Consider the following 15090-nt stretch of genomic DNA (forward strand, 5'->3'; position numbering starts at 1 on the left):
CTTTGGGTTGAGCCCTGAGGGATGACCAGGAGTTAGTTTGGTGAAGAGTGGGAGGAAAGGAGAGAAGACACCTTTGAGGGGCTGAAAGGTGTCAACGTAGCTGGATACGGATGGGGTGAGTGGGAAAGGGTTGAGGGAGTTGTGAAAGCTGGCTCACTAGAAGCTGTTGGGAGGAGAAGCTCAAAAGAAGTTGAAGAGGTGAGGTAAGCACGGGCCAGATCGTGCCATAGAGGCATGTCAGGGCATCTGACAGTACAAGACAAAAACAATATACAGAACAGGACTTCCTTTCCTTGGGTCTTCTGGATGGTTCTCTGCTGCCCTCTATGGTAATCCAGGGCTGTAAAATTCTCTGTAGGGTAAGCACACGAATCTCATTGAGGGTCTTAAGCTAACATTTTAAAGGACTCAAAATTAAGAAGTCATTTTTCTCCAAATGGATTAATGAAATGCCAAATAGTGGATCTGAGTGCTATTGGAATGTCGGAGTGCTCTTGCTCCTTTCTAGTTGGCAACAGGCCGGAGTTGAATGTTGACAGCAAATTGTATAGATTTTTATTTTCTTAAAAAAAAAAAACTTAACCTGCTTCTGAGAATGTTCTCAGAGAATGCTTCTTAGAATCTCTATACACAGCGCATGTTAACAGCAGGGAATCCCTCATAGAAACGCAAATAAGCAACTCTGGAATTAAATTAGCCCCCAGCTATCTTAAGCAAATATCCTACAAGGGAAATTGTGTTATCTAACTGGCCAGTTGATTCTTGACTTTTTCGGCTTCAAGAAAGAATTTAAATGGCATCCCTGTGTGTTACTCTCATTTCAAATCCTCTGGAGCAGATAAACATTATCATGAAACTGGCCAAGGATGAAATTTAAATAAGTAGTGATTGGAAAGGATGACAGTAAGAGTTTCCAACCCACAAAAACAGACAAATTAGTTTAATTAACTGCAAAATTTGGAGGACAAAGATATGGGGAAAATTATTTAGGTCGATGTGTAATGCATGCTCAATATTTTTGTAAACAAACGTGTTAGGAAAAAGAAATCCTACCAGTATAATTAATCCTTAAAAATGTACCACCAACGAGCGACTTGGAACCAAGAACATGTTTTTGTCCTTGTAAGTTACTATCCCTTTAAATGGCAATACAGATGGAAGACCTGTCCTCACCAAAGAGGGTCTTCCTCTGTTGTGCCATCACACTACACTGCCAGGCTGTGATTCAACTATCGGGTTTATTTGTATGGAGATCATGATGGTTTCTCATGTGGTTGAATCATGGTCTGAATAGACAAAATAGAAGCTGACTTCATGTTGGAAGCAGCCATCTTTTACTGATGATTGGAGGGAAAAGAACTTTAAATAGATAGCAGGGTGTACTATGCAGTAGTAGAAAGCCATGACATTGGCCCAATAGTTAGCAAGAGATATCTGCAAAACCATGTGGATAGCTAATTCTACATCTCTCCTCCCTCATCATGAAGCCAGGGTGTGCTTTTTAAAAATTTTACAATCTCCATAGATACAAGCGTTTTTTGGTTACATGGATAAATCGTATAGTGGTGAAATTTGAGATTTCAGTGCACCCATCACTGAAGTAATATACATTTTACCCAACATGTAGTTTTTTTTATTCTTTACCCTTCTCTCAGCTCAACTCCTTCTGAGTTCCCAATATTCATTATACCACTCTGTATGGCTTTGCATACCCAGGTTGTGTTTTATGTAGTTCTGTTATGCATGCACACACATGTGCACATATAGACTCTGATTTGCTCTTCTGTTACTCTGGTTGTGTAGATGAGGACTTAACCTAATGTAATAAGTTATAGATGAGTGTATTTTAAATCTGGAGAACTAGGAAAACATTTTGGCAAGGCCAGGGTGCAATGTAGTTAATAGGGAAGATCTATTGATTTTGTCTGCCCAGCAATCCTTTTCTAACTCCCCTGGCTTTTCTCCCCCCTCTCCTCCCCACCTCTCCTTGCACCACCCTCCTACTAGTTCCTATGGATCAGTTAGAGCTGCCAATCACAATGTACCCTGGTTATGGACCGTAACTCTGGCCTTGGCCAATCATAATACCCTATTTCTCTAAACACAAGGATTAGTTCCATAGTACGTTTTATAATTTAAGCAGAGCCCATCAGAATTCATTCCTGGGAGTGGTATACAGACATTGGGAGAGAGAGTATCTTTCTGCTGGAGAAGATAAGCTAGGAGGAAGTGACTCTAGGGCTGCTACTTCCATCTTTTTCAGTCTGCAGGTACCAAGCTGAGAAGAGTGAGACATATAATTTCGGCATAGTTGAACCCCAAATTTCAGGTTCTGAGGTTCAGGTTCTTACAGTTATTTCCTCTCCTCCCCTCCCCTCCCCTCTCTCTTCCCTTCCCTTTCTTCCTTCCCTCCCTCCTTCCCTCCCTCCTTTCCTTCCTTCCTTCCTTCCTTCCTTCCTTCCTTCCTTCCTTCCTTCCTTCCTTCCTTCTTTCCATTCAACAATTATTATTAAGGATTTATGATGTTTCAGACAATTTTTTAAGGATGCAAGAAATTATGGTGAACAAGATTGACAAGATCCTAGTTCTCTTGATCCTTATATAGAGGAAATTGACAACATATTAGTAAACAAATAAATAATTACAATAACTGCAAATAGGGATAAGTACTATGAGGAAAATAAAATGAAGGGTGATGTAATAAAGTCTGGCTCATGGTTGAGAGGATAGATAATTTAACTGGAGTGTTCAGGGAAAGCTTCTGTGAGGAGGTAATCATTGAGCTGATGCCAGAAGGACAAGAAAGAACTAAGCATGCAGCAATCTGGAAGGCAAGAAGATCAGCAGAAGGCATAGCCAGAACAACAGTCTCACAAGGAAAAGCTTAGGGTGTTAAGAGCAGAAAAGGTAAATGACAGCAGAAAAAAGGGAAGTAGGAAGGAGAATGTGGAGTAAGATGAGTTTGGAGACTGTGTAAAACTTACAGTCCCTGGCCAGGGATGAAATTTTATTCAAGTGACTGTAGGAAGACTTTTAAAAGAAGAAGATGCCATGATCAAATTTGAATTTGAAAAGGATTACTTTGTCTACTATATGAAAATAATTACAGGGAGGAAAAAGTGAAAGCCAGAAAGCCAAGTCAGTGTTTTGCTCTTATATTAATTAGGATGATTGTCATTATAACAAAGTTAATCAGACTAGGATTGTATTATTATTAATACGCAAACAGTTCCAGAATGACTCTCCAGCCTCGTAAATATCATTCAGGACCCACGCTGTTTCTATCCTTTAGTGTGTTATGCTCAGCGTGTTAACTTGGCTTTTAGGCTTCTACGTTCTTGTTTACAAGATGGCTGCCTCGGATGGTTCTAGTCTTCTCAGGTAGGTACACAATATCTAGATGATGAAGGAACTGTCCTCTAGTGATCCTCTTTTTCCTGGCAGTGACAACCCTCTCCAAAGTCTCTTCCCAACCCAGAGATCAGGAAAGGGTCATGTGCCAAAGGGGCATAGAATCACTGTGTTTGCATTAGACCCATCGTGGTTCATTCCTTTCCAGGAACACATGGAAGGATGAACATTAAACAAAATAAGGATTTATCAGCAAGGAGGAAGGGATGCAACTGATAGTGTCTGCCATGATTGATTTGATTACTCTGAATAATCCAGATAACTTAAAAAATACTTAAAAAAATTCCTAGCATCCCCAATCTTTTTCCATGTTAATCTCTGATAAGCAGGAGAGACCTCGTGCCATGATGCGATTCTAAATAACTTTTTCACTGTTTATTGACCTTTGAGAACTATAATCCATAGTACACCTCTCTGAATTGTTATTTAACAACTCTTCTTGACCAAGGAGCCTTGTTTTTGTTATCTCTGAGTTGCATGGGGCCAAAGAAGGTGACTGGCTAGTTTAGGTAACATTGTGACTGTTTGTGGGTTGGTGCTTCTGCCGCTACTTTGAGATTGTTTCAGATCATCACTCTCCTGGTCCATTCCCTCATTCTCTTTGTCTCTTTCATGTCACCTTCAGTGTGGCTGCTGATCCTCCTTCGCTGCATTGTTTATCCTCTATTTAGCTGCAAGAGAGTTATTTCTTAAGGATCCCCCATACAGCAGTTCTGGTTTCCCTTCCAAAGCAGGACTGCTACTTCTGTCCTAAGGGCTATCTCATTGTCCTTCATAACAGAGCCAGCATAGTCATTTCTTACTGAAGTTAGTCTGACTTTGATTTCTGTCACTTGTTACTAATGTTCTGACCTAAATATATTTGCCTGTATAGATTGCATTCTAGATGGGGATAGAAAGATAAGTATAGATAAGCAAGGCTTAAAAAGGAAGATTGCTGTGTCCTAGTTAATCAGCTGAGTCAGGGACAGTGCTGGGCAGAATTTTTTTGGTTGTCAGTTTTGTGGTCTTTCCACTTTCTTGAAGCCATTTTTGTGAAATTTTCTTCTCCAGCCAGCCTCAGTCTTTATTTAAAATTACTCAAGTCAGTGTCACCAGGCTCTCCCTAGGGAAACAGGCAATGGCAAAGTCCACTCTTGAACAAAACTCCTGCAACTCTAGAGTCATGCTGTGCTGAGTCTCCAAACCAGAAATCCTCTTTAACTGGACACTGTGTCTGACTTGATGCAAAGTCAGGTAAATAGCTACTCAATTGGAGAGATTGAAGAAGTTATGAGACCTTCTTGCTTTGCATCTCTCCACAAGCAGCTGAAGTTACAATATCCCTAAAGGAAACAGAAATCCACCTGTCATCTGTAGAGGAGGGAGAAAGGATGCCCAGTAACTCATTATCATGTTAGCTTGAATTTGTTTATCACATTAGCTGATAAACGTATCACTCAAAGTGGCCAGTAAATGGGCCACAGACTCTGTGCATTTTTATAAGGATGATGTTTGAATAAAGCAGAGTCTGGGACAAGACCACAGACTCTTGGGGTTAGAAGGAGTCCTCAAGTTTGTCTCATTTTCTGTTGAGACTTTGTAATCCAGGGATGCATAATCTGAGGTATAGGCTTTAGAGGGTTCACAAACACCCTAGAATAACATGGAAACTTCATGTGTCTGAAAAATTTTTGTTAAAGTGGGTTTGCTATGGCTTGAATGTGTCTCCCAAAGTCCACGTGTTAGAAACTTAAGCCCCAGTGTAACAGTGTTGGGAAGTGGAGTCTAATAAGAGGTGATTAGATAATGAGGGATTAATGTCACTATTGAGGTAGTGGGTTAATTATCAAGAGAGTGGCTTTGTTATAAAAGTGAGTTCCAGCCTTTCTGGCTCTGTCTTGTGGGTGCTCTTTTGCCGTGTGAGGCCCTCCACCATGTTATGACTCAGAAAGAAGGTCTTCACCAGATGCAGCCCCTTGACCTTGGACTTCCCAAACTTCAGAATTGTAAACAAATACATTTCTTTTATTTCTGAGTTACCCAGTCTGTGGCATTCAGTTATAGCAATACAAAATAGACTAAGCCAGAGTTAATGGGTTTCATTAGATTTTCAAAATGCTTCTGTAAATAAAAAGAGTTAATGTCACTGAGGCCCAACCTCAACCCCTGCATTGTATGAATTCTTACACATCAGAGCCCAGTGCAGGAAAATTTCAGTAGCAGAGAACTCCTCCCTTCCTCTCTCCTTCCCTCCCTGTCACTTCTCTCACTCCTTTTCCCCTTCCCTTTTGGATAGCAGCCAGCCTAGTGCCAGCTTCTCAAATTGGAGTATGCAGGCCCCTAAGAAAATGTGAAGGGAGATGGGAGGCTTCAGGATAAACATGGACCATTTTCCCAGAATGATACTTTTGCTTGAAGATTTTGATGAAAACTTTATTCTAGTATTTAAGAAAAAAACTAATCTAAGATAATAGAGCAAGTATGTAAAACTGACATGAATTTGAGAGCCAAAACTCGGCAACTCCTTTGGGCTCTGTCTGTTCACCTTGATGTATCATTTCACTCTCGCTATGGGACATTTAGGGAGACTTCAGTAGAAAATTTGCAGAGGCACTGGCATATTTAAAAAGGCACAGTTTCAGGCTGGGTGTGGTGGTTCATGCCTGTATTCCCAGCATTTTGCAAGGCCAAGGTGGGAGGATCATTTGAGCCCAGGAGTTCAAGATCAGCCTGAGTACCATAGTGAGACTCTATCTCTATAAAATAATACAAATATTAGCCAGGTGTGGTGATGCATGCATGACTACAGAGGAGGGTGAGGTGGGAGCCTCATTTGAGCCTAGGAGGTCTAAGCTGCTGTGAGCCGTGATTATACCACTACATTCCAGCCTGATTGACAGAGCAAGACTCTGTCTCAAAAAAAAAAAAGTACAGTCTGTAGAGTAGAGTAGAACCTAGCTCTACCTCCTGTTAGCTCTGTGTCCTTGAGAAAATAGTTTTAGCTTCTGGGAGCCATCCTTTCCTCATCTATTAAATAAGGATAATAAAACCTCCCTTACATAAGAGTTGTAAGTTTCAAGGAAATGAGGACTGAAGGGCCCTTGGCTCACAGTAGGCCTGTTCCAAATGGCACTTTCCCCTCTATTTACATGATGAGCTGTAACCTGCCTCCAGGAAACTCTCTCACTGGTCTTAGTTTTGTCTTCTGGGGTCTTGGGAGTAAGTATATCCAATTCTTCCCCTTGCAACCCAATCCTTCAGTCATATTTTTTAAAATGTGCTAAAATATGCATAACATAAAATTTACTGTTTTAACCATTTTAAGGTATACAATTCAGAGACATGTAGACATTCACAATGTTGTACAACCATCACCATTATCTAGTTTTAGAACCTTTCCATCACAAACAGAATACCAGTGCCCAAACAGAAGCCCCAAACCCATGAAACCATCACTCTCCATTCCCCCTGCCCCAGCCCGTGACAACCAATAATCTGCTCTCTGTCTCTATGGATCTGCCTTTTTTGGCTGTTTCATTTAAATAGAATCATAGAATTCATGGCTTTTAGTGTCTAGTTTCTGCTTTCCTCAAGCTCATGCAAGACCACCAAGAGCTCAGGCCAGAGGAAGGCAGTGTGCATTGAGAGAGGCAAAGACAAGTATATTTCACCTCACAATGTAGCCCCAGCATCCTACCCCTGCTCCTACACCTGGTAGTCAAAGTCCAGCCATGTTGCAGCGGGCCACAGGGCCTGGCACCAGCATCTGCATCATTCATCTGAATGACGAGTCTGAGGCCAGGGGCACTGCTCGATCCAAGGTCGGCTTGGGCAGCAGGTGCCTGGGAAGCGATCGTTCAGGCTGACAGAGTCCAGCTGGATGCTGTGCGCTGTTTATCCTTGTATGGCACAACAGAGCCTCGTTACAGGAGCAGCACTTGGGCACACATTCACAGGAAAGACAAACCAGCCTGGCCTGGCCGTGGCCTTTGGAAAGACAGAGTCTGCTAATGTGTGCAGCCAGTGAGCTGCATGGGTAATTAAATCACTCCCAAGGAAAACCTTGTTTCAGCACTAAAGGTCATGGTTATGATTTGTCTGTGATTCTTTGTCAATACGTTTTTCTAACCAAGTACCACATAAAGAGTCCATTATATGGGCTTTGGTGCTGCCTGCATGCCCAGGGATGGGAACGGAAAAATTTGTGGGCTGGCCCCGTTAAACGCACCATTTAACGCGGTACAATCGGTACAATCGCTCTCCAGCCTCAAGTCTGCCTTTTGTTTACTCAAGACCTAATTCACATGGGGGTGGGGGGGTGGGAAATTAGTGTAACTAGAAGTTTAGGGTCTCATAAAAGGCTTTAACTAGTTTCACAAAGATTTTCACAGATGGCTGCACAGTAAACATTGTGACGGACTAGAGCTGGGTGAGAAGTTGGAAGAATGGAGCACTAAATTGTGCTTGTGTTCTGCTCTCACGGTTCTGAGTTGGTTACAGTAAATCACTGGGATAGGCACAGGGATTTCTGCTTTCCCCTGGGCCCTTTCCTGTCCTTTCTCACAGAGAGGACCTGGAGAAACCGCTGCATCAAACACCAGCTCAGTGCTTGAGAGTTGCAGGCACTTTCACAACCTCCTTTAGGAAGCCAGGTGTTGAGTGATGGCTCAAGCAATTGGGCCCCAACTGTGGCAGCAGGAATGCTCCAGAATCACAGGTAGCATTGACCATGGTTATCAAAACCCCACAGAAACCAAAGAGAGTTCCTGGTGGCTCAAGGAACAGCCAAAGTAGAGAAGAGCCTCCCTCAAGTTGATGGAAACTCTAACTCAGACCCCATCTCCTCCAGGAAGCCTTAAATAATCTAGAAGCTTTATTTTTCTCTCAAGTAATGTTAAACCAGGGCAGTTTCATGATAGTGTCAGAGACTGAGGCCCCTTTCATCCTTTCGTTCTACTTTTTAGTGCATGTTTTTTGTTTTAGCTGGGACTAGGTTTGTTGCATTTAATGTACAAAATGAAAAAAAACAAACTTTTAATTTATCTGTTATGTGAAAGAAAGAGGCAGTCAGTCCAGTTTGGTGAGTCCTTGATGTCATCAGGGACCAGATTCCTTCTAGATTATTACTCTGCTGTGCCTGGAGCTCTTATTCTCAGGTCTCACATGGCCATCCCCTCCATTAGATCTGAGTTCCAGGCAACACACAATGAAGGAAGGAGAAGAGGACATTCCAACTTTGTTAAGGAGACTTCTCAGAAGCCTCACATTCATTGGCAGAACTTAGTTCCATGGTTACACTTTACTGAGAGAGACGCTGGAAAAAGCCTTGTAGCTGGACACACTGTTGGATCCAACAATATGTGTTCTTTGCTGAGGAAGACAGTGAGAATGGATTTGGGTAGGCAACTAGCAGTTTCTATTTCAACCCTTGCAGTCTGTCCCACTAGCTTGCCAAACCTTTTTAGATATGTCTGAATCATTAGGAGTGAGCAGTAGAAGGTTTTGGCTCAAAATATGATGCTAGCTATATGTATAACATACAGATCATAATGCCTGGCTCAAAGAAAATACACAAAAAATGTAGGTTTTCGTCTCCTTTTTACAGTACCTGGACCAGAGGTTAATCTTCAATGCCTCACTTTCTGGTTGATTGATTCCCCTTATTCTAAGCAAGCTATTAAGATAACACTTCTTCCCTGAAATACTTCCTGTGTTAGAATAGTTCTGTGTGTGTGCTGCAGACCCATGAAAAGGAGGGGAATCCAGAAGAGTGCTCATTGCAAACGTGTCAGGGGCCAGAGCTGGTACTGAGATTAGGAAAAATAAAACCAAAGAGTTTGGAGACCAGGGAGATAAGGAAGAAGGTGACCAACGGTTGAGATAAAAACTAAGACAAAGTGGTAATTTCATTGATTTGTCCTGAAATGTGTGTAGAAGAATGAGCCCATGATTTGGAGCCAGGATACAAGATTCAAATCTTGTTCCATCATAAAGTTGACCTTTGGCTTCAATTTTCTCATTTATGAAGTGAAGAGGTTAGACTTTCTGGCAACCAGCTCATGAGGCTGGCTCTCTTGGGTCAGGGATGTGGGGGGGTTTCAGGATGATCCCATATGGTTTGTCTGGCCGGGCTCACTGGCAGGTTAGGAATCCACTGAGAGGATGAGTCTGAAGGAAAATTCTGGGTGGAATCTAGGAAATGGGGCATAAAAGCTGAGAACCAGCAAGGCAGGACAAATAGAATATGGAGCTGGAGAAGGTCAGCCTCAGAGGAAATGGGAGAAATAAATGTGGAAATTGAGGTTGCCAGAAATCACAGTACTCCGGGGTCAAACGAGTTGTAAAAACGAGTTCAAGGCAGGTGATCCATCTTCCCAACGTCTGTCTTGCATCTGAACTTCTTGGACCTGGGAGACATTCTGGAAGTGGGAAGCTCTGAGGATAGGGCTACATGTTGTTCGGGTCTCCTGTGGCTCTAAAACTGCTGTGATTCTAAGTTGAATGAAGAGGAGATACAATTCTGTGAGAACAAGTTATTTCCTGGGAGCTGGTGCCTCTTCACTCTCTAGTGCTATCTGCTGTTCGGTTGGGCCATAAGCTTCCCTGACTCCAGAATAGGAATGGGCAGTACTAATTTTAAGATATTCAAAGAAAAACAAGGTCTCGGTCAGGTTGAGATGAATGGGTTGGTTCATACCAAAAGATTGTGGAGAGCAGTTGTGCTCCATTAGCTTTTAGGAGGATAAACCGTGTGTCGTGTTTCTCTGCTTTGGAGAAAGAAAAGGTGGAGGTGAAGAGGTGGGAATGAGCAAAGACAAAGAAACTTACAGAACAATTTAAGTATTAGATTTTAAAATTCTAGGTAGGCAAATCTTCTTCACTGGGAAAGACAGATGATTATATTTCCTGAGGATAGTAAGAGTTTTTCAGATACTCTCAAATAAGCAAACAGAGTCAGGTGTGTGCTTCCAAATAGTGTTTTTTCAACTTTCCTTAGGCTAGGATTTCAAAATGCTGCTCCAAATGCAGAAATCACTGGGCTCTTTATCCAAATTCTCAGGAACTCTTCTGCACAGAATCCCTCCTAGTTTCTGACACTCTGGTGTTTGGTTTGATGGATGGCATGTGCAATAGAGAGGCAGAAGCAGGAGGATAAAACTAGCGACTCTATTTCTCCCGCAAGAAGCAAGAGCAAGCCTCTCATGTTATGGGCATTTATTCTATCATGGGAGAAGATGAGAAGACAGGGCTTTTGAAGCAAACCCGGTCCAACACCCTGCTGAACTGACCTGCACCCAGCTTGGCCTGAGGGGATTTCTTGATGTGATGAGAGAAAAACTGAGGGAAGTGTGTTTCAGAAAAAATGAAAGGGCATTTCTGTTTGCTTCTCTCTTGTATGTCTTGTGACGCTATCAAAAAATAGAATCAGGATGTGCTTTGGCAGTTAGACATTTATATTTCCAGCTGGACTCAAATAATTTTTAGAATCTATTTACAACAAGTATAGAGTCACTTTTTTTTTCACGTTTGGAGAAAACTACCTTGCTGGCATGGTAAATAGCAAATGAGTCAAAGAACTCTTAGAAATAATGTTTTGAATGTTTAGAATAACATTTCGAAGGTTAACTCATTAACACTAATGATTTGTTATATTAATTTCACCCAAACTATAGATTAAGATACTCAGGGAAGAAATATGTTAATTTTCTATAATCTGCAAGATTTTCAAAAGTAATTTGAGAAAAATATAGCAATCTACAATTCTGGCAATATTTTCTTTAATGAAGAAAAGCCAGTGAGCAGGTCGAGGAATACCTTTTATGACACATTTTCAGATATTACAGTGTATGTTGATTATTTCCTTTAAGGTTGCAAGGAAGATACATGAATAAGTAAATGAATGAAAAGTGATCTCTTTTCAAGAAGGCAAGATATATACAGAAAAAATATAACACATGGCTGACTACAATAAATGCCAAACAAGAAGGCTCAGAACTTCTGAACAGAAGTTCTGTTAAGAGCTTCACCATCTGCCTGATAACCCAGGAATGGAATTTTGGGGTCATGATTAACTTCCCCCTTTCCCTTGGACCATGATATATGTTCCCAACTCTTGGCCTTTATTTGTGCTGATTCCTTCCCTGGAATCCCCTCTGCTCATCCTTCACACCCCTTAAGACTCAGGTCAAATGACAACTCTTGCATGAAGACTTCCCTGATGTCCTCTGTACAAAGTAACTTCTGAGGCTTAAATCTGCTTGCAAAAATCTAGGGATCTAGAGGAGACCACATAGAAACTATCTTTTGTCTAAGCTGAAGAAAGAAACCAGAGAGGTTTTACTTTTCCCCTGTAGGATCCACAGTTGAGCGGGCTCTGCTAACCCTCCACCATAGGCATTTTTAGGGGCAGTTCATATGTTGCTTCATGCCTTGGCTGCTTGGCAGGAAGAATAAGAAGTGATGGTTGTGCCTCTTCTCGGAAGAGTTCTGCACCTCTGAACCACATTGCAAGGAAGCGGGGTGAGGGGAGAAGGAGGGAGAGAGAGAGAGAGAGAGAGAGAGAGAGAGAATGAGGTGGGGCCTCTCCTGGGTGGGAACAGGCCCAGAACCATACTATATCTTTAGCTTCATGACAGCAGCCAATGTGGTGGTGTTATATATACTTGGATATATCAACCGCTGTGTTTTTTATTCAGCTAGTTCTTGTGAATTTTTGGCCTTTTTTCATTCAGTCAGTGACTGCCCTTGGTTTAGGGGTGCAACAGATAGGAATCTCAAAGAACTAGAAGAGTACATGGTGTTTTGAAACTCATGACAGAAGTAAGAGTTGTGAGAGGTGGAGGTAGGGGAAATTTTAGTGCCATAGGAACCTGGGCTTTGTATGTGCCAGAAACAAGAGGCTGTGGAGAGTGAGCTGGCTTTAACCACCGTCTAGCCCAGAGAGAGACTCCTGGGCAGGAGGCAGCAGAGTTGTAAGAAAAGCTGGGCAGTTGGATGCGGGGCCATGGCTGGGGCCTCGTGACTCAGTGGGGGCCCTCGGGGAGAGTAGGTGTGTGTCTTGCTTCTCAGGTGAAGCCCAGGAAGGTGCTTTGCTTCTCAGGTCTCTCGGCTCATCCAGTTTGGCATATGGCATGTCTCTCAGCAAAGAGAACCTGAGATGGCCCCGTTGACTTTCCCATAGTCCTAGGGTAGCATGGGAGAACATCCAGAAGCCCCCGTACCACCTGAGAGAAGGCCTGTCACCTATCTGAGAGAGGACCAATGGACCAGACGAGGACTCGGATGCAGTGGCCACATAGGGAGCTTGACACCTCCGGGATAGATGCAAAAAGACACAGGCTACTGGCACCATTGGCAAGGCACATCCATCTGGGGGATGCCTCTGTGGAGAGGCAGCACTGAGGGAGGACGAGACGCCTTCTCCTCACCAGAGGAGCACGACATGGCTCAGTGGGGCAAAAGCTCTAGACAAAGCCATAGACAGAAGATTCTGGGTTGCTTGAGTTTTTATTCTAAATGGTCCAACATGGAGCTTCTATTACCCAGTGAAAAGGGGGCTTGAGATAGAAGAGATATAAAAATAGAGTGCATCCTGGGTCGGCGTAGCTATGGCGTCTTGTGTCCTTTCAGCTTATGTCCGCCGCCTGCCTGCGGCCTTTGCGTCGCTGCCCGGGGTCCCGATGCTGGCCGTGGCCTGGCCTCTCAGCACCGGTCTGTGCTCCGCGGGGACCCAGACGAGGCTCGGGCCTTTGCAGCCGGCCTTAAGGCTCGCGCAGGTTCCTGGTAGAGTTACACAGTTGTGCCGCCAGTATAGTGACATGCCCCCTTTGACGTTAGAGGGCATCCAGGACTGTGTTCTTTACGTATTGAAACTCTATGACAAGATTGACCCAGAGAAGCTTTCAGTAGATTCTCATTTTATGAAAGACCTGGGCTTAGACGGTTTGGACCAAGTGGAGATTATCATGGCCATGGAAGACGAATTTGGATTTGAAATTCCTGATATAGATGCTGAAAAGTTAATGTGTCCACAAGAAATTGTAGATTACATTGCAGATAAGAAGGATGTATATGAATAAAGTATCAGACCCTTTGGCTTTGGGGAGAGAGGACTCAGATGATAGTGGCGAATGTCTGGCAGTGAGGACGCATTTTCGCGTTGTTGCTGACTCTGACAGAGTGATTCTGATGGACTTGTATTTAAATTGTATAAGTGTTTTACTCTTTGAAAATAAATCTATAAAATAAACAAAAAAAGAAATGATATAAAAATAAAGGCGCTTTATTGATTTATTTTATTAGCACTTCACTTAAAATTCTTTTCCCGTCCCCCACCCCAGATTTTATTTTAGATTCCGGGGGTACATGTGTAGGTTTGTTACCTGGATATATTGCATGATACTGAGGTTTTGGGTACAAATGATCCTGTCACACAGGTATGAGCATATTGCCTGGTAGTTTTTCAACCCTCGTCCTCCTTCCTTACTCTCCCTGTTGTAGTCCCCAGTTTCCATTATTGCCCTTTTTATGTCTGTTAGTTTCTGATGTTTAGCTCCCACTTGAAAGAGAGACCATGTGGTATTTGGTTTTCTGTTCCTGCATTAATTTGTTTAGGATAATGGCCTTTAGTTGCATCCATGTTGCTGCAAAGGACAGGATTTCATTCTTTTTTACAGCTGCATAGTATCTCATGGTGTATGTGTACCATATTTTCTTTATCTAATCTGCCATTGAGGGGCACCTAGGTTGATTCCATGTCTTTGTTATTGTGAATAGTGCTGCAATACAAGTGCATGTGTCTTTTTGGTAGAACAATTTGTTTTCTTTTGGGTACATAGCCAGTAATGGGATTGCTGGGTTGAATGGTAGCTCTGTTTTAAGTTCTTTGAGAAATCTCCAAACTGCTTTCCACAGTGGCTGAACTAATTTACATTCTCACCAACAGTGTATAAGCATTTGTTCTCTTTTCTCTAGCTTCTCTTGTTTTTTGACTTTTAAATAATGGCCATTCTGAGTGATGTGAGATGGTATCTCGTTGTGGCTTTGATTTGCATTTTAAAGATACATTTATTTCCTCACCTCAGCTTGTGGCCTAAGGAATTCATAACTGCTACACAGGTATTGTAAGATCGATCTATCTATCTATCTATCTATCTATCTATCTATCTATCTATCTATCTATCTATCTGTCATCTATCTATCTATTTATCTATCTATTATCTATCTATCATCTATCTATCTATCTATCTATCTATCTATCTATCTATCTATCTACCTTGCCTTGACTGTTATCTTACCTCCTAACTTATTAGCAAAGTAAAGAGCCCCACCTATTAATGTAACTGTTATAAAATGTTCTTAAACCTGATCAACCTTGTTAATTGTCTTTGAATAAGAACTGGACTTGGGGGTGGGGCCTCCACTAGAGGCCAGCACACACCGCAAAGCAGCAAGCTCTGCTGTCCAGTTCAACATTAGCCACTTCCCTAGTGTTCCTACAAGCCACTGAGCAAAAAAGAACGTCATACGGAGTCCTAGCCAGAACTAGCCCCCTACTCTGTGTTTGCACTAACTCTTTTGATGTGGGTGTGGGGGGACTTTGCTTTTCGAGAGCTCTGGTGAAAGATTCCTCTGATCAGAGTGAATGCTTCATTGCTGAGAACTGTTTTTTTCTTCTAGTCATAGAATAAGAACTGT

General features: G+C 42.4%; 1 protein-coding gene across 1 annotated transcript; it reads left to right on the top strand.

The window, feature by feature from the left end:
- The first annotated feature begins 12981 nt into the window (after positions 1-12981).
- On the top strand, positions 12982-13644 carry LOC105531888 (acyl carrier protein, mitochondrial). The gene has a single exon (XM_011969895.1). It carries the CDS (start codon positions 13002-13004, stop codon positions 13470-13472), a length of 471 nt encoding a protein of 156 aa, XP_011825285.1. The 5' UTR covers positions 12982-13001; the 3' UTR covers positions 13473-13644.
- The last annotated feature ends 1446 nt before the right edge of the window (positions 13645-15090 follow it).

Source organism: Mandrillus leucophaeus, unplaced genomic scaffold (assembly GCF_000951045.1).
Source record: "Mandrillus leucophaeus isolate KB7577 unplaced genomic scaffold, Mleu.le_1.0 Scaffold92, whole genome shotgun sequence".
Classification (NCBI taxonomy): Eukaryota; Metazoa; Chordata; class Mammalia; order Primates; family Cercopithecidae; genus Mandrillus; species Mandrillus leucophaeus.